The sequence below is a fragment of the Sebastes umbrosus genome, chromosome 10 (genome assembly GCF_015220745.1).
Source record: "Sebastes umbrosus isolate fSebUmb1 chromosome 10, fSebUmb1.pri, whole genome shotgun sequence".
In the NCBI taxonomy this organism is placed as follows: Eukaryota; Metazoa; Chordata; class Actinopteri; order Perciformes; family Sebastidae; genus Sebastes; species Sebastes umbrosus.
The window spans coordinates 27,085,551-27,105,900 of NC_051278.1; the positions used below are offsets into that span (position 1 = coordinate 27,085,551).

At 43.7% G+C, this 20,350-nt stretch overlaps 1 protein-coding gene across 7 annotated transcripts in view; it reads right to left on the bottom strand.

Moving 5' to 3' along the window:
* Nucleotides 1-20,350, bottom strand: part of slit1a (slit homolog 1a (Drosophila)) — a 102,473-nt gene that overhangs the window by 37,298 nt on the left and 44,825 nt on the right. For all 7 annotated transcript variants that reach the window (XM_037781394.1, XM_037781393.1, XM_037781392.1 and 4 more), the window contains 4 exons: nt 5,998-6,069; nt 4,430-4,501; nt 3,197-3,268; nt 2,261-2,424 (listed from right to left, as the gene is read on the bottom strand). In XM_037781394.1, coding sequence (XP_037637322.1) covers nt 2,261-2,424; nt 3,197-3,268; nt 4,430-4,501; nt 5,998-6,069 — 380 coding nt within the window. The remainder of the gene's footprint in view (nt 1-2,260; nt 2,425-3,196; nt 3,269-4,429; nt 4,502-5,997; nt 6,070-20,350) is intronic.

Below are 20,350 nucleotides of genomic sequence, written 5' to 3' on the forward strand. Positions count from 1 at the left end.
TATTCCCTGGGAGCAGTAATTTAGTGCAACAGTCATTAATTTTATGTCATATAACCTCAAATTGGCGCGAGCAGCTTCTAACTTTTAGTTACCTCTACACCCTGTAAATGATCAAGAGGGTGTACGTGTAAATGTTTTGCTCAATAAAATCCCAGCGGAGGCCATTCAGAAAACTAAAGTCGCTCTAATCTAAACCAAAGTCAGAGGATTATGAATAATTAGGATGAAAATGGATTGACAGTGATATTAAGGCCCATCATTTTTTAGTGATTTGCTCAAAGATATACTGATTTTCACACAGATTTTAAGTCCTCTTGCAGTAAAACCTCCTGCTGTTCACCTTTTTAAACTAATCAGGATCATTTTGTGGTGAGAAAAGCTCAGAAACTGCCTCTGGGAAGAATGGAGAGAAACATAAATGAGCTGATGGTCGTGCACTAGAGCCCGATTGAAAAATAAGAGTAAAGTGTTCCATAAAAATCCAATTTTCATACATATTTAGTATTTTTTTTACCTGCTTTTGGCTATTCTTTAATCATTAAGTATAGATACACTGCAAAAATGAAGTGCCCTACATTTATGTTTTGGACTTGGTGTTGAACTTTAATGTGACTTTTAGATTGAAGAGAATCGGCTGCCTGGAACAATATGATATTACCCCTCGAAGCGAAGCAGTTAAAGCGTTGCTCTGCTCATTACTGACAAAAATTTACAGTATCGTGATGCTTTCCAGCCGAAAACTGGAAGTGATAGTCAGTGAGTCATGATGCCGAGAGCGCTGCAGAATTTCATATTTTGCAAGAAACACACTGTACCCCATGTTCCTTCTCCCGCCTCTCCCAACAACAACACGCCTCTCTTTTCCCTCTTCCTCTCTTCCAGCAGAGCGCCACCCCGCCCCAAATCCCCCGCAGGTGGCCTGGCCTGGTCACAGCACAAACTACGTACACAAGTATACAGTATGTGTGTGTGTGTGTGCGTGTGTGCGTGTGTGTGCGTGTGTGTGTGTGTGTGTGTGTGTGTGTGTGTGTGTGTGTGTGTGTATGTGTGTGCCAGCAAGCCAGTCCCTAATGAGTCCTTCACTGGGAGTTCAACTTCTGGTCACTCATCCACTCGAGAAGAAACTGGGAGTGTGTGTGTGTTTGTGTGTGCACGTGTTTGCGTGAATGTGTATTTATGGACAGAGAGGCAGAAATACACAGCAATAAATTGTGTTTTCATCCTGTTGTTTGTCTTGTTGTTATTAAGACTCAAAGAAAACCGATCAATCTACTGCAGCTTTCTTCAATAAAAAAAAACAACACCCCATTAAAATTCTTACATGATGGAAACTAATATCAGCATGCTACATGAACTGCAACTCCCCATCATGCAAAAACCTCAACTTTCTGTATCTGCGTCCTACCAGACCCCAAAATTTCCCCGACACCCACTGCTCCCCTTTTCCTATCTGGAATCGTTACACTCCCACGCTTTGAATCTCTTTCCCTGGGCGATGAATAGTTAATGATCTGTGCTGTCACGCCGTATGGCTGCGTAAAAATCACAACCCATGGAGAGAGAGAGAGAGAGAGAGAGACAGAGAGAGAGAGAGAGAGAGACAGAGAGAGAGACAGAGAGAGGGGGGACAAACACAGAAACGTAGACACAAACACCCCTCGCAGCTGGTGTTGAGATCGAGATGGCCTTGTGGGGAGCGGAGGTTCCCATGCTGTTTTTCCATTGTCTTGATATGATAACCCCATCACACATCGCACATGCTCTCTCACACACACAAATAACAAGCGAGAAACTGCGAGTTAAAAGCCAAATAATCCTTGTGCGAGGAGGTGAGGCCATGAATAATGACGACTGAGGAGAGGGCTACTACTGTCGGTGGGGGCAGCCTTTTGCTCCAGCTGCGTGTTTTATATACTGTATATGTCATGGCATTTTTTCCTGCCAGCTCCTGAAAGCTGGAGACACATGAAAGGGGCCAGAGGAGAGCCGTGAGGTTGCCCGGGGGCAGAGGAGCTGTCAGGTGGCTGCCAGGTGAACACACTGACACAAAAACACAGTGGGAGCGGAGGGAGGAGAATATATATACTGAGTAGGACAGGGAGTTTTTGGCATGCGTGATTTGATCAAAGTACCCAAAATAAGATTGCTCTTTCATCCCTTTTTGAGGTGCTGTAAAACTAGTTTTCCCTATCCACTGAACATGCAAATGACTAAATAAACAATATGAAATGTTCAGTGTAAGCAACTCCACGAGTCTTACCTGAGCAGCTGAATTCGTGCTTCTGTACCTCTGCCACATTCAGTCCTCTGAGCTCAGTCGGGCCAGTACACTGGGTGAATAGACCAATCGTAGGCCTCTGTCTGAGCCACTGGGCCAGCCAGGCCAGATGACAGTCACAGTTCAGATTGTTGGAGTGGAGACGGCTGTTAAGAGAGAGAAACAATTGAATGCATTAAATCTCAGCCTTCTTTTCTATCTAAAATACCACCAACTGAGGACACAAATAGCACAAAAGAGCGTCTATTCTTTCCGCAAACTCATCACATCCAATCCCTGTGGCGAAACACACTAAATGATACGCTACACGGATGATTGTAAATGGCACATTCGAAAAAAGGAGGAACTTTTCTAAACCCAATTCTCCAAACACGGCATTCCTGGAATGCTGTGCCGGTCCAGAATAACTCTCGCTGTGGTGCGGTGGACCTCTGGAGCACGTATGCTAACTCGCGAACCCGTGTGCACTGACACATAGTGCACACACAAACAGAAAAAGCTATTTAATAGAACCCCACTGGGAGCGAGGAAGCCACCACAAGAGCTGCCGAGTCACGGCTCTGAGATTTTTCAGCAGGCATAATTGTTTTAATTTGTACATAATTTCAGATTTAGTAATCACATACGTACAATGCACAATACACAATAGGCTTCTGGGGCTATTTTCGGGCCAGTTTGTTTGTGTGTGTGTTTAGATAGAGGGGATAATGGTCCCTGGCATTGCGACAGACCCTTCTGTGGTGCTATGTGGTTATGGCGGTCCCCCAACACTGCCTGGAATGACAGAACCTATCTACTCCCATTGAGATCATATGGGACTTCAGCACTTTCTCCTCGCCTGCATGCATGTGGAATATAGTTGTATTTTACCTCCAGGGGGGGTAGGGAGCATTGTGGTGGGCTATAAGTGTGACTTACAAGGTTCGTAGCTTGGGCATGTGGTTGAAGCTGGAGACGGGAATGCTGCTGATGTTGTTGTTGTTCAGCGTTCTGTGAAAATAAAAGAGTCATATTGTCAATGCAGGGGAGAAATTTTTATATTTATACTTCAAAAAGAGTTTTGTTGCTGCCGTCCTCTTCCGTTCCATCTTTTTAAATCAACCCCTCCTCCCCTACTCTTTCTCTTTTCTTTCTGTCTCTCTTTGTGGCATCCCACTGGGAATATAACACCTCATTCCACGCAGATGGGAAGCCCTCGCACCTCCCACGCACACGTACAGTCGTGCATGCAAATATACACACATGCATGCACATATGATGAGAAGCACCCCAACTTGTAGTTCAAGAAACATACAATACGCACACACACACACCGTCACACCCTGGGCATCAGCTGCAGCGAGACAATCAGGTCATTTCAATCAGCCTAATAACCCTCTACTATATTTCAAGCTGCTCCCCCTTTGAACACAACCTGTCCTCCTCCCCCATAAAACCTATACATACAGACCCCCCCCATCCCCTCTTACACCATTATGACAAAACCTATCACTACATCTGCAATCCATCCACGCCATGAAAGCAGCCTTTAATGGCTTTTTTTTTTGTCTCCCCACCCCCTAAAAAGCCCACAAACACACATGCACAACACCGTAAAAATAACAAGGCTGTCAAAGTGCCTTTGTCCCCCGGACCGCACTGTTAAGTCTACATTGTTTCAGGTGGAGAGCTCCAACAGAGGCCTGTGATTAGGATTTTTTGACAACGGATGATTAATTGAATGTTTAAAAAAAACTGCGTAACGTGGTCACCGCTGTGCCCGGGGTGGAATGCTCACTTGAATGGGATTTTTGATCAAGATGGTTGGAACTCCCTTGTCAGATGGGCCGCCCAGGGCTGGATGTGGGTGTAGATGGAGGTGGGAGGAGTGGGTGGGGTTGAGGGTGTGGGGGGGTGTTAATGTGATGGAGGGGAACGTTGCTGTCAACTGGGTGGAACAATGAGTTGATGGAGCTTGGGCTCCGTGATGCAGGCCCCCTCACGAGGCCCACTGGGGGTATTTTGGCATAATAACCAAGGCCGTGCTAATTAAAGGTCTGCACTATGTGTATAGATTAGTTATGAATATCAGCAGGAAAACAATGTCTTCATTTAACTGAGTGCTTTAATGGAATGATACAAGGTGTGGCTAGCATCACTTCAGATACTTACAGCACTTCCAAGCCTCTCAGAGCTCTGAAGGCTCCATCCTCGATGCAGGCGATGTGGTTTTTATCCAGCTGACTGCAGAGCACACAGGAGAGAAAGAGAGAGAGAGAGCGAGAGAGAGAGAGAGAGAGAGAGAGAGAGAGAGAGAGAGAGCGAGAGCGAGAGAGAGAGAGAGAGGCTTTGTTACACCGGACACATACACAATCTTTCTATCTCCCTGTGGGGTAGTTGTAATCATTGATACAGTAAGCAGTACACTGATGGACTATGGTAAATCGATACTGGTTTAGTCATCTCAGCTCATGTAACTCCCAAAGAAGAGGAGCAAAGGGGGACGTCACTGATTGTTTATCTGCATCGACACACCTCATAAATCTGTGTGTCTGTGTGTGAATGTGCATGTAATCTGGTGAAGATGTAAATCACAGTTGCTACAAGACATCTTTGGGGAGCTGCTTGTGTGTGTGAGGTAGTTAGTCTACTCAATCACTGAACATGCACACACACACACACTCCAATTCGCACATACTGTTTTACTCTTAGCCAGGGCCATTAGCTCAGCCACATAAAGAAAAAAAGAAAATTGTTAACATGCTGGAATTATACTGACTCTTCTGCTGTTCACTTACAGTAGCTTTCAGTGTGATTTGTTTCACTCTTCACTGACTTATTATCGCTGATTCCATCGAGTTGTCAACTAGCAGTACATCAAGAGCTAAACGCCAACTAATCGCTTAAGCATAAACTCACTTATTCCAGCTTCTCCAATGTGAAAATAATACATTTTAAGACATCATCATGAGCTCTGGGAATTTGTGATGGGCATATTTTTGCTATTTGCTTACTTTCTACAGACCAGGGGTCTCCAACAAGTAGCTTGCGAGCTACCAGTAGCTCACTACCCGTTTCTGAGTGGCTCGCTAAAGGTTCAAAGAATATGTGCATACATTTTATAACACCATCACTTTGTAAACCTGTTTAAATTTCTATCCAATCAAATTTGCAGACATCCTGTCCCCTTCTGACACAAAATTATCATTTGCCAATCAGGTGTGAAATGAAACGAGTTACACTGCTTTCAAGTTTAGTTACATCAGTGACGCATTAGCAGCCCTAGCAAGTGCACACCAGATATGATAATGGCTGCAGAAAATAACCAGGCTATTAAAAGACAAAAAATATACAAGTTTCCTGTGGAATGAGTAACAGAGTTTTTTTTTATCACAAATGTGAATGACAAATATGCATGTCTCATTTGCGGTACGAGTGTGTCAGTTGGGGGCGGCTGTAGCTCAGTGGGTTTAACCAGAAAGTTGGCGGTTCGATCTCCGGCTCCTGCTGTCTACATGTCGAAGTGTCCTTGAGCGAGACACTTAACCCCAAGTTGCATGTGTGCATGATGTACAACTTGGTGCTATGAGTAGCTCTCGGCCACTTTCATTTTGTGAAATGAGCTCTCAGAGGAAAAAAGGTTGGAGACCCCTGCTATAGACACATCATTGATCAATAATGAAAATAATTGTTGCAGCACTGCGTACATCCATCCCTGCTGGAGAGGGTGAGGTACTCACAGGTTTTTGATGTCTGTCGCTCCTCTGAATGCTTTTCTGGGAATGGACTGGATGAAGTTCTCACTCAGATCTCTGTGGAGACAAGAAGTGAGGCATTAGTTACACATAACTTACCCTTGAGGATTTGGTTTGTTTGGTTGGGCAGGGTGTGTGGTCTATAAAAAACATACATTGTGCAATACAACCCTTTTTTTGAATGAATATGGACACAATTTCCTCTGTAAATGTTTGACTTCCAGTGTTTAAAGCGTGCTTTTCAACAGGCAGAATTCACACTCTATTCAGTGTCACTCCCTCTTTTACCACACTCATCGGTGCAGAACAGAAAGCTAAGGGCGCATTTTTCTTTCCTCTCAGATGTGTGCCAAAACCCTGAGATGTGGTACTGCATGGAGAGCTCTACTCACAATGGAGTGGTTATTTTATAGTGGCTGTATTATTCAGTGTTCATTCATGCTATAATTTGTTCTCTGTGCCTTGACCATGCTCTGGTGTGAGGTGCCCAACTCACTGCCTGAACACAGAGCAAACAAACGGGCAGCAGGGCAGCGACCAATGAGGGGTCCTCGCTGGTCCCGTGGGGTGGATTCGTTAGGACGATGCGGCACAAAGGACATTATCGTTTACTATTAGGCTGTGTGTGTGTTTGTGTGTGTGTGTGTGTCCAGCGTTTAACGGTGGGTGCAAATTAGGCATTTGAAAAGTGCATGTGTGTGGAAAGTAAGAGAGTGAGAGAGGGGAGGGTCAGAGAGAAGAGGAGGGGAGGAGAGTGAGTGAAACACAAGTAGCCATAGTTTTAATTAGCAGAGTCTTTTGTCCGTCGTTTAAATGGTGAGCTAACCTCATTCAGAAAGGCTCTGCCCCTTTTCTACACACACACTACACAGGGAAACTGTAGGGTGCTGCCAGAGAGGCTCCTGGTGTGTGTCTTGAAACACACACACACGGAGGGCTCCCACCGCTCAGACAGAAGTAAACAGAGTACTTATGGTTGCCCATAGAGAGGCTGAAGCACAACACCACAATCTATAAAACTACACAACATTCTGCATGAGACTGATGACTTCTACTTATTTAATGATAATCTACGCCACAGCATGCATTCCCATGACGCACACAACAATATCCACACTTGTAAAACCCCGGGGGGTAATGTTAGAATGAGTTCCCAAGACTCCCGCGACACATCGGTCTCACACAACGTCCCCATCGGGTCATCCTTTCCAGATTTCTCCTCGGAATGAACATTGCACACATACGTTGTTTAAATGGGAAAAGTGGGGGAGCAGAACACACCACAGCCGTTGTGTTGTGCAATCTATCTAATGAATGGGTGGTTGTGCCTTTTATGGTGCAGCAGCAGAAATTAAAACAGCGCTCTGCAGGCCAAATGCACCACAATCAAAAATGGAATTTGTGTGCTTGCTCTTTTGTTGTTGTTTGAATATATTAAAGCTGCAGTGGGTAGAAATGGATGATATATGATTAAAAAAAGTTATTTTTATAAAACGGTCACTATATCCTGGTAATCTAAAGAAAATCATGTGGCTCTGTGTCCTCCGGTGCTCCTAATGGCATCTGCAAGATTTCACAGCCCGGAGGAAAACAAGCAATCAGAGCCGAGCTGGAGCCTGTCGTCTCTGAGCAGCTGTCAATCACTCACAAACTCCGATCAAACGATCAAACTAGGCAGCGCTGATCAAATATGAATCAATATCCTGTTACTGTAATGCCTATTTCTCTCCTCAAATGTTTTCAGAAACATCTTGTAGTGTACTGTTTGGCTGTAAAATGAGAAAGTTTGAGACCCGGCAGCCATGTTGAGATCAGTTGAGGAAATACTAAGCACCGCCCACTAGCCAGAGCACACTTTCTCATTTTACAGCCAAACAGTACACTATAAGATGTTTCTGAAGACATTTTACGTGAGAGATAGGCATTACAGTAACAGAATATTGATTCATATTTGATCAGCACTGCCTAGTTTCACCGTTTGATCAGAGTTTGCGAGTGATTGACAGCTGTCTCCGTTGAATGAACAGCCAATAGGAACGCTCTCTCTCTGATATGACCTGTGATTGGTCAAAGTCTCCCGTCACGGGCTAGATTTTTTAAAGCCTGAAAACAGAGCAATGAGGAGGTGCAGAAGTGTAGTTATCTCTCAGAACACTTGAATTATAATATGCTCAAAGGTTATTATGGAATATTTGCCCAATGATGCCAAAAATATTCTGCCTACTGCAGGTTTAAATCTGAGGCAACTGTTGAACTTTTACCAAAATAAAATGGGGCACTTTTGCTTGAGAATGCATAGTTCAATATTTCATGTGCACAGTGAAAGTCCTATAGCGATCAAGCTTGGCAGTCGACTGTAACTTGTTCGGTCTTGCCCATCTTTATACCTCATTAGAAGATTGCTGCGTATTTAACATGACATGACACTATGTTGGAATAAAATGAGGACCTTTATACCTTGGATAAACTATGAGATAAGCTGTCCAATTATCTTTAACTGCCTCACATTTCAGCAGTATAGACAACAGCTTTATCTGGCTGTTATTCTCAACTCGCAACTCACAAAAATGTGATGCGCACATACAGATGTGGAAATGAAACGCACACGTCGCTGGCTTGTGTTCAAAGGGAACATAAATATTCCATCTAATGGCTCATTCTAATTTTATCATCTGAGGTTGTGGAGTTTTCTTTTTTGTCTTCTGCATATCTGCATGACATCTGTTTTCACAGAGAGAGAGATATTCGGGCAACGCAGTTAGCAGGCAATTACACAACAATAATCTATCTGTTCTGTAAGTCTGACGTATTTGGCAGGATCATATCCCAAACACCTTCATGTCTCCTCCTAACTAAGCAAGCATGGGAGCCAGAACAGTTGTGCTTTGTTGCTCTCTTGGCAAAACAGGCTGAGTGCAGAGTTGAAAGCGGAGTCAGTCTGGCAGCCGGGGCTCTTATCAAGGCGGCTCCATGCGAGAGGAATGCTTTTGGGTCTACCTGGCACCGCACACTATCTGATGACCAATTAGTCCCCTAACCTTCTCCTCACCTTCCTGCAACAAACACGCTAACACACACACAGAGATGCCGTAGTGGCGTACTGCAGACTGTTAATGTTAATGATTTCTCCCCCTGGACATCTGGGAGGAGTGCGGTATGTCTTTTCTGTGTTCGCTCCCGTGTTACAATAAGAAATGATAACTGTGCTGGGACAGCATTGTTGGAACGCCAGAGGCTACAGTAGATGCAAAGGAGAGGAAGAGACAGAGAGATGGAGACAGGCACGAGAAGCTGGAATTAAAGACGAGGCAGGAAGGCTGTGACAATATGAACAAGATGCTATGTGTGTAAGAAGTCAAATGAAAGCTCTGGGGTTGAATCCGCACACTAAAACCCCTCATAATCCTATTAGCACGCTATAACACGATTGGCTGGAGTGATCTATATTGCTCCCACTTATGGTGCTGTTTGATTGGATTAGATGCTGAGGTCGTGGGAGGTCGCTTTATAACTGTAGGTCTGTTCTGGGACAATGTGTGCCCCCCCAATCCCCACCCCGAAAAAAAAAAGCCATTTAAATGATGCTATCCATCGTGCCAGAAAGTCTGCCTTTCTCTCATTTACTTATATTGCCTTTCTCCCTCCGCCTGGTCCTTTCTTTCCTCTGTCACATATAACAGAATAATCACAGTGGTCATGGTTTGGAGACTGCAGTCTTCTGTGTCCTTTAAGGATTTATCGAGGCGTTCGACTCCTACGGGAGCCAGAGTGATATTAAATTTAGCAACGCTACATTTCTGCATTTACACATTCTCAAAACGGCAAACAGGACATTTCTGTGGGAGACCATGCTGTATTTTACATAGTCTGTGGTTGCCCCTCGCTGGTATTTTCTAAGCTCGGCCCCGACTGCGTTGGCTCCGAGATATTTGACGTTTCTGATTAGTTTGGAAGCACATTTCCAGGGAAGCACTGAACCCTTCTGAAACAGACATGATTATGTGAGAACAGTCACCGCAAAGAGGGATATTGGCCACCATGGTCTCATCACTAAGTCATGACAGTAAATCGAATGTTACAGCCCGTCAGCAAATACCACCACAGTGCATCACTTTGAGAAACAGCCCAAACATAGTTAACAACCAAACTGGCATAACGGGAAATGACAGCTTACTTCCTCTTTGTCCTTTGTGTCTCCATCATATCATTCTGCGTTTGAGTGTCTGGCCAATACACACTTTCTAAAAGGCAGAATGTTTTTGGCATCATTGGGCAAAATTTCCATAATAACCTTTCAGCATATTGTAATTCAATGTTCTCAGAGAAAATTTGACTTTTGCACCTCCTCATGGCTCTGTTTTCAGACTTTAAATAATCTAGCCCGTGACGGGAGACTTTGGCCAAACACAGGTCATTTCAGCGAGAGAGAGCGTTCCTGTTAAGCGTTCCTATCGGCTGTGCTTCTGCTGGTGGGCGGTGCTTGGTATTTCCTCAACTGATCTCAACATCACTGCCGGGTCACAAACTTTCTCATTTCACAGCTAAACAGTACACTACAAGATGTTTCTGAAAATATTTGAGGTGAGAAATAGGCATTACAGTAACAGAATATTGATTCATATTTGATCAGTGCTGCCTAGTTTGACCGTTTGGTCGGAGTTCACGAGTGATTGACAGCTGGCCCATAGACAGCAGCTGGACGACAGACTCCAGCTCGGCTCTGATTGGTTGTTTTCCTCCGGTCTGTGAAATCTTGCAGATGTCAAATTAGGAGCACCGGAGGACACAAACGCACATGATCTTTTTTTTCAGATTATCTGTCTCATGCACTAGTGTCAGGATATAGCGATCGTTTTATAAAAATAACTTTTTTTTAATCGTATTTGCTCCATTTCTAACCACTGCAGCTTTAACTGACCTCAGGGTCATCAGATTGTGAAGTACTGCAGGCGCAGACAAAGTTAAGGATCAGAAGCAGGACCACAGGGTCCTAACCTCCAGGCTTCGCTCCACTTGCACAGCTCTGTTCAGGGTAAAAGGATTCATGGAAACCTTCAGAGCCACGCCGCACTCTCCACTGCCCAGACTCCTTCCATGCACTCATTACAATGCTATGAAGACTATCCCGAGGCACGGCTGCAGCCTCCAGTCCAGGCCCCCAGGCATCTCAGAGTGCTGTAATGATGTCAGACCTGCAACTTTTTTTTGTTTCCTTATTTCCTGCACTCGCAGCATGCCCTCCAAGTCCTTTTTCATCACAGGTGTGTGAGCCGATGCCTGAGTGAGCGCGAGCGAGTGTTCAAACGGCCTAGACCTGGTATAGATTTACCTTAATGCACTACATACCTCCAAGCGGCCAGTTAGTTCATTAATGCAGCCTGGCTCTCCTTAGGTGACGTTGCTCACAGTTCATTCCCATTGTAGTCCTAATGATGAGGTAACACACATGTTTTCAGGTGTGTCCTCGCCGCATGAGCTACAGCTCCTAACACGCTGCGGTCGGGATCTTTAAGGTTTCACTTGTGCAAACAACGGTATCGTTTAGTCAGTGTAAAGCGCTCCGACAATAAACTCGGCTACTGATATGCCTATTTACAAGAATCCCTGCAGAGTGTATATCAGGAATAATTAGCAATGTTATCAGACATAGCTGAAGGCGCCTGGTCTGGAGATTAGCCGCACATTGAAAGTAATGTCTGGTTCCTGTCTGATTCACATCATTAACCTCTGATCTCTATCTCAGTACACCAAACTAATACTGTACACAACTTCAACTCTCTCCTGCGTGACATAAATACCTACTGTGGCTGCATAAACCATGAGATGTTAATCCCACCAATCAAAAACAGCAGCGTAAAGAGATTAGCTTGTTTGTTTGTTTTATACGCCTATGATAATCACACTTTTAATTCTTTATTTCTGAAAGCAAAAGGAGTTTCTGGGGATGCTTCAACGGGCTCAGTCAGCTCAAGAACAGACAGCATTTTCTGGTTAAAACCCTCAGGGCTTCAGGCTCCACAGCGTGGTGGTGGTACACTCTGTGGGAAACAAACTTCTAATGAATAAATGAAAACATGCACACGGACACATGCGCACACATGCCCACATGCCCACATGCAAACAATTGCCTCTTTCACGTCTTAAAGATTTCATAACCTCTGCCTCCACAGTTGGTTGACACAGTGGATCATGAATCAGATGGGATGATTTGACGTTCTGACATCTTGGTTTTAGAGGTTTCCCTGAGGGGAAATAAACATTGTCTCTCCTTCAATAACCCTCTTCAAACTTAGTGCTCTCTGTTACCAATTTCTTTCTCTCTGTCTTTGTTTGCACTTCTCTGGTGAACTAAATCTGCTGCTAGTCATGTAGATTTAGAGAGACTTTCTTCTCTTAAAGGTAGGGTCGGTAAAGCTGAGAAACTAACAAGAGTACACTAGATTTTAAAAATGATCCAACCAAAAAATCCAGCCCTGTGTTGCCAACTTTTTTCCAAGGAAAGTAGCTAGCAGCACTATCTCCAAAAGACGCTAAAGTCAGCAACACTGACAGTCCGTCCGTTCAGGCCTCCTACCAAAGCCACTCCCCCAAAATGATCAAAAAACAGTTCTTCAAAACACTAACTATAGTGAATACATGATCATTTAAAGTTTTACACTGCAGTATGGATGGGGAAAACAGAGTATTTCCAAAATACAGGCACGACTGCTGTGATCTAGCCTAAAACTGCTGGTAAATGTGGCATACTAATACTCAAGAGAGGAGCTTTTTTGATGATGTTAGAGCACTTCTGCATTTCAAAAGCAAAGAAAATGATCTGAAAGAACTGGATAGATCCACAGTAGTGCGTAAGGGTAAGGAAATACTGTACTGATACTATACTGTATCGATTATCAAAACCACTATCGATTTACATGCAAAGATGAACTCAATATTTTATTTCATTTGCAAACATATGTGCCCTCTCAAAGTAATGCTATTATGTGACACTGCATGCAAAAAGGTAACTTTTTTACTCAGATTTCATGTGGTATATGGTGTGTTCTTTATCCTATGACAAAAAATCATAATATATCACAATATATTTAGCTGTAACCCCTGTATCATGACACGTTTCGTATCACCAGATTCTTGCCAATACACAGCCTTAGTAGTGCGGACTTGGCCCGAGATTTTCTGTTACTGCCTCACCCTTATTTTATCCCTTTGTCTCTTCAGTCCATCTCTGATTATGTCATACTTTTACACATTTAGAGATCATTAAACAGTCACGCTGAGAAAACATTTTATCCCCGTCTTTAAAAAAAAAAAAAAAGAGTAGAACCATATCCAGGGAAAAAAGCTTGATCTCACCTCCAATTGTGCTTGATTAGATTTCATACGATAAATAACTGCTTATCCTGAAAAGAGGTGCCTGCATGGCGCTTGTGTATGTGCCAGGCTAGCGTAAGTGCATTTATTTTAGTGTGTGTGTCTAAAAAAGAGTGTTTGTTTTCTTGATTTCTTGACTCGATTGCATGATAAGAAAATGTTTATCCTTGCCAAATGCTCTTAATTTCCTTCGTCCATTAAAAGAGGGAGAAAGAGACAGAGAAACAGAGGGGGAATGTGTCTGATTACTTACTCATTAAGAGAGTTAATGAGGTGTGTGAGGGCTGTTAAAAGAATGGCAGTGTGTTGCCACTAACTGCTAACTACTTTCTTCCTCCCTGCACGGTAAAAACCCACAAGTAGACACACACATAAACAACCACACACATAAACTGCGGGCTTTCAGAGTGGCTAAGCCTGGACATGTACCAACAAATGACTTAAGACACTCCACATAAAGGAGCAATACATTCAAATAAACAAAGCAAACATGCACAAATTGTTTGCTTATGTCCACATCCACATTTTGTGTTAATCGGCGTTGGAGCAAATGATTCCTAAACTGTTTATATAAGTACTCATTTATGGTGCAGTAGCAGCAGCTGAAAATGTGCTGACGAAAGAGAAAATGCAGGTACAGTATGAGCATGTAGAGTTTAGACTGACTGAGACTTGGGGTTTAAGTTTTGACGGGGACTGTCAAAAGACTTTGACCTTATAAAATCCCAGAACAATAAAAAATAAAGACAGAAACAGTCAGGCCTTGCAAAGTCACGAACATTTAATATGTAATGAATTAGACCTAATTAGGCCTCATCTACGTAAAAAAATAATAAAACAAAAACATTTAAGCCACTTTTCAAAGCAAAATGTTCAAATGGGATGTCATTTTAATTGTCAGCACTCAGAGACCTGGAAAATCGTAATTAACTTAAAAATGTTCCTATTAACACATGTGACTTGACTAAAAGACTAGAGCTGCAACGATTAATTGATTAATCGATTAGTTGTCAACTATTAAATTCATCACCAAATATTTTGATAATCGATTAATTTGTTTGAGTAATTTTTTAAGAAATAAAAGTATAAATTCTCTGATTCCAGCTTCTTAAATGTGAATATTTTCTGGGTTCTTTACTCCTCTGTGACAGTAAACATTAATATCTTTGAGTTGTGGACAAAACAAGACATTTTACAACGTCCTATTGGGCTTTGGGAAATACTGATCATCATTTTTCACAATTGTTTGACATTTTAGAGACCAAACAACAAATTGGTTAATCAAGAAAATAATCGACAATGAAAATAATCGTTAGTTGCAGCCCTACATTTGACTTGACTTTAACTAATCTCAATTGACTCAAGACCTGAGTTGGTCTTGCACCAAAACAGTTCAGTGATGTGATACCTGCAGGTAGGAGCAGGTAGGGGAAGTAGGGAGTTAATGATCGGACCTCGTGTAGAAATGGAGCTATTAGCCCTGTCACTGGAGAAGCTACAGCTGATGCAGCCAACTGAGGGGAAGCGGCAACAAACCACGAGAAAGCAAGGACAGAAAAAAAAAGAGGAAGGTAAGGTTGGAAAAGGAAGAGTCAGGAGGTAGATGTTTTCCTTTGGTTAAAGCCATTTCTGAGCTTCAAAAAGGACTTGATTGCATAAAGTCCCACTCGAAAAGCGGGAAAAAAACCCTGTCTATGTTAACACGCTGCATTTATGTGTAGACATATCTTTGGTCGAGGTGCAGAGAACTGTAGAAGACGACCAACCCGCAGATACAAAAAAGAGGGAAGGTGTTAAGAGTGGGGGGGATAACATAAAGAGAATGAGGTGAGAAGGAGTATGGATTGAGGCCGCAGGGCCTTTGGGTGCTTGCCAAAACACAGGCATGTACAGTATGTGTGTGTGAGTGTGTCTGTGTGGCCCGGAGAGAGTGACTGAGTGTTTCTGTGTGCGGTCAAGAGTATCTGCGCCTTCCTTCTCACCCTCATACCCGCCCCACCCTCCCTCCCATCCTTCTCTCTCCACACCTTCACATTATGCTTTCTTGCTCGCTAAAATAAATGATAAACATGCCTCCTAGCTGCTTTCTCTCTCTCCTGTCAATGATTTGTACCTCCATACTGCAATCTGGACAAGGGAGCCAGACACCATCACCACTATCATCATCATGATTACCATTATCATCTGGAGGACAAAACACAGTCTTAAAAATAAAATCCTTCATTCATGTTCACACAAAATGATCATGCACAGACGCCACAGACATGCAAGCACCCGGAGTGTGTAAGGTGTTTCTCTAGTCCCTTTGTGGTGGAGATGAGAGCTCAGTGGGAGGAGGAGGAGGAGGAGGAAGAGGAGGAGGAGGAGGACTTGATAAGCGGGGAAGGAGAAAGAAACTGCTGCTTTTATAAAGAGAGGAATAAACAGGCTGTTTTAGGAATACTAACACACAAAAAAACCCAAGAGAGAAAGTCTCTGTCTCCCTTCAAGGCCTAAATATAGGCTCTACAAAGACGCCTAATGAAAAACAAACACTGCACTAATACCAAATGCGGCATAATTCAAGAGCATCTTTTTCTTTGTGGATTTTCTTTTCTTTTTAAAGCTAACGTCAACACAAGTCCACAAAAACGAGTAGTAGGCTACAAACAGCCAGGGAAAATGACTCCGCTATAGTCTCTCTTTCCTCTGCAGTGTCGCCTCATCTATTTATTCATACGGACTTCAGGAAATAAGTCATCAAGCAGCATAATCTCATTTCCAACAGACCCCACAGACTGTCACAGCAGAGCCCTCATTTATATATTTAACCCTCTAATGTCTTGTGCTTCTATACGTGTTGAAAGAGGAAAAAGGAGGCCTCGCTGTGGACGCATCTGGAGAGGGTTTGTGATTTATTCTGATGCTGAAATATACAGCTAGCATAACACCCTCTGTCTCTCTCGCTCTCATAATACACACACACACGATACACACACACGCACACACACAAACTGTCTCCTTTCGACGGGACCTAAAGGGGATTTCATGGATGGACTCCACTCTAATCATCTACAGCTCAGCAACCAATGAGAAACACACAGCGCTCCCAGACTGGAACACTCAACAACCACCAAGAGAAAACACAATGTCAGTGGAACTTATCAAGCCCACATGAGGGCTGACAGACACACACACACATCGAGAATCAAGACAGAGCTAGTTTAACCGTTGCCCACATCTCTTCTTTCACTGTAAGTGATTCATGATGTCTGTGTGTGTTTGTGTAGGCTTTCAAAATCCCATATGAGCGCACACGCACATTTGGCTGCGTGCTTCGCTGCCACCCGTGAAGCAAATGAAAGAGTTAACATGGCGAAGAAAGAAGGGAGAAAATCTATCCTTTTTTCTCCCAGCTCTCAGTTCACCCTAATTTCCCCCCCTACCATTATGTCTACTTGTGTTCCTGAGTGTGTCCAAGCCTTTCATTGGCAGTCAAGCTGAGTGATGGAGCAGGGCTGAGCGGCATCGATCATGACAAACGCTTACAGGCGCTATCAACTGACGACGGGGTGTACGATAGCGCCGCCTTGCACGGGGACACACAGCCAGGCCCTGTCCATCCATCATGCTGTCTACCTGCTGGACAATAGAAGGAAAAGTGTGAGAACAGAGAGGAGGAGGAGGAGGGAGGGTGAGAGAAAACACACCTCTCAACAGCTCCATTATCACTGCCATTACCTGTCCCTACATTAGCCAGCGGGCTCACACCAAGCCAGACATAATGATCTCCATCTCTGAGAATAGCCTGGAAATCATTTTTGCTGGACGTTTGACACCGAGTTGGGACAGGAGTAAAAAGGGAAGGAGACAGCCATTTAGAAAGACAACAAAGCCAATCTGGGTGGCTGCTCACACTCTCACACACACATACACACTGTGTGGTCTATCTAAAGTAGTTAAAGATGCCTCTTTGTGAACGGCTGGCTACCTAGAAAGTGGAAAACCGATCTCCAAGATCGGATGACAGCCTTTCCTGGAAGAGCTGGTCTGAGGTCAGCGTTATTGAGCCGCTGGGATGACAGATCCACCACACCTAACCGCAGGCTGCTGATACCAGATCACAGGACTGTCACCAAAGACACACAGAGTCGGGAGCTGTTTCAATCAACACGTAAACTGAACACACTTCAAGATGCTTAAATCGACTCCATGCACTTCGCAGAGGTGCAAGGTTGCTTCGAGACGCAGAGGGAGAAAAAGAGAGTAAAGAGAGGGAGATTTGATGACTGCTGACCAAAATGAACCCCTGCATAGATCATCTTCTTGTTTCCTCTGACTTTCCCTCTCTCTGAGGGACTCGTACACAGCCTGTTCTATTCTGTGGACTCACTGTAATCGAGAGTGAAACCTCCCAGTCATTACTTTAAGCTCTCACAGTCGCCGTCACACATGGAAAGTATCAGTTGAGAGGAGAGGAGAGGAGAGGAGAGGAGAGGAGAGGAGAGGAGAGGACTAAGCCAGAGGGAAGGTGAGTAGCTACCTATACATCCCGTCTGCTCTCTGTCTAAATCCCTCTGAAAGCTAAACTAAAAACAGCCCAAAGGTAGCTGCCTGGATATACACAGTCAAGGACACCTGGTCTAAATAGAAGAACTCATTAGAGGGAAAAAAATGTATGATTTCTCTTCAACTCTTCTTGTTATTGATGGATATGCAATTATTTCTGTAAACTTTTAACCAGTTTCTCTTTTCTTCACTTTCTTGGTGTGCATTGACATAAATGTGTAGTACATATGCATTATTTTGCTGTGGGGGAAATAAGGCCACATTGCACTGAGTGGGAGATTTAGTCGTCCCACGGCACAGACGAGAGGTGAAGTGATGGAGCAATAAAGGCTGCAGGCTCTTCCCTCGGTTACCCACACTGCCTCCCGCTCACCGTGATGTATGAGACAGGTGCATTGTAGCTGACGTCAAGTCAACAACTCACCCTGGGCATGTATCACCTTATCTTTAACAGGACACACTCGCATGCACACAAACGCACCCTCCGAGGCATGCTCGCACATATATATACAGTGCTTTCACTCCCACTCCCACACACACACCACACGGTTATCTTAAGGCAGCAAGACAGCAATGTAATCAGCAGTAAGTCAGGCCTCCCGTCCCCCGTATCTCTGCACTCAGTGCTACACAAATTACACAATATAGGTGAGTAGTGGTTAGCTGGAGACAGAAGGTGGAATTAGACTTGTGTGTCGCAGTATACGGCGGTCTTGCGATATAGGTTCCCTCCTGCGTAGGAATGATTTATAGCCAAGCGTCGGATTTCACCTGTTGATGGCACCACCGCAACACTGTATGAATATGTCATGCATTATCTATATTGTGCTTTAATTATACTGCCCGAAGTAACCTCTTACATTTACTTGGTGATATCGAAGAACGACAGGAAACCTTGCCATGAGACTATAACCTTGCAATCATCAATAGCGATATAATCATGTGTCCACTTTTCCACTTACTCCAACTAACCACTATTTTCATTATCGATTAAAGTGTTGAATATTTTTAACAAATTAACTGAATCAAAAAATGCCATTTAACAAGTTAGCCGATTAGACTGTTGTCAGGTTATATAGATATTAGCAGTTGCTATAATCACCATAGATATGGGTCAATAGGGGCCTACTACACCCAATAGTAGGTTTTATCATCTATTCACATGGTAGTTCACTGAAAGAAGGTATAGAAGAACACGACAGCGGCCTCTAGTGACCGTAGTAACTGTGACAGGAGCAGAAGAGGAAGTCAGGCGCTGTAGTATAGACAACATGAGACACATGGTTTTCACCCATAAGACCGGGATTCGCATCCCATGTGAAACTAACAATGTGTAGTTGTCTTTGTGTTCACAAGCGTTAAGTTTCACTTTCACTTCTAAAACACAGTTATTTTAAGTCAAAACACAATGTTTCCCTTTTACAACGTAGTAGGTGTAGTACGCCAATAATGACCCACATTTATGGCGCTTATAGCGTCTGATAACGCCTGTTTAATTGCCTGATAACAGTCGAATCGGGTGCAACAAGTTTTCAGAGCTAAAGCTGACATTTTCAAACTGCATGTTTTGTTTGAGCAACAGTCCAAAACCCAAGGATATTCACTTTACTATCATGGAAGACAAATAAACCAGCAATTATTCGCATTCACAACTAGATATGCTTTACTGTAAAAAAAGGAAACTGAGGCTTTCTTTAATGTGCCTCAACACTATCCATCTCCAGCAGCATCAGAAAGTTGTTTGAGACAAAACAAGCAACCCAAGCTGATTAATCACAGTTCCCATGGCCACAATGCATCATCTCAGTATCTGCCATAGCCCTGTGTAGTTACAGTTTTTGAGCAGTTGAACAACAGCTATGGCATACAGTGTAGCAACAGCGGCATGTTTTTCAGATGAGTAAGACTTTTGAAGCAGCTGGGGGTGTGAGCAGAAAACAAGATTGGAAAACACCACTGATGCCCAGAATATGTACAGTGGATACAAAGTGTTGGCCTTAGATTTGTTATTTATCATAGTATTGAGGGACTTTATACCTCCATCTGTTCAACCAGACTGCACTGCTCCTCTCAGACAGCCTATTACATAAGTAAAGAGGTAAAGGTTAACTACTGGTCAGCTAGCACCATGTGTTTGTTTGCGTGTGTGTGTGTGTGTGTGCGTGCGTGCGTGCGTGCGTGCGTGCATGCGTGTGTGTGTGCGTGTGTGTGTGTGTGTGTGTGTGTGTGTGTGCGTGTGTGTGCGTGTGTGCGTGTGTGTGTTTGTGTGTGTGCCAACGCTTCCTTCCTGTGACAGGTGTGTGTACGTGTCAGGGGTCAGTAAAGGCATTCATGAAGCGATGAATAAATAACTGCAGGGTCTCCGAGACTATGGAAATCTTCTCATGAATATTACATGAGGCTGTCAGGGAGGCTACAC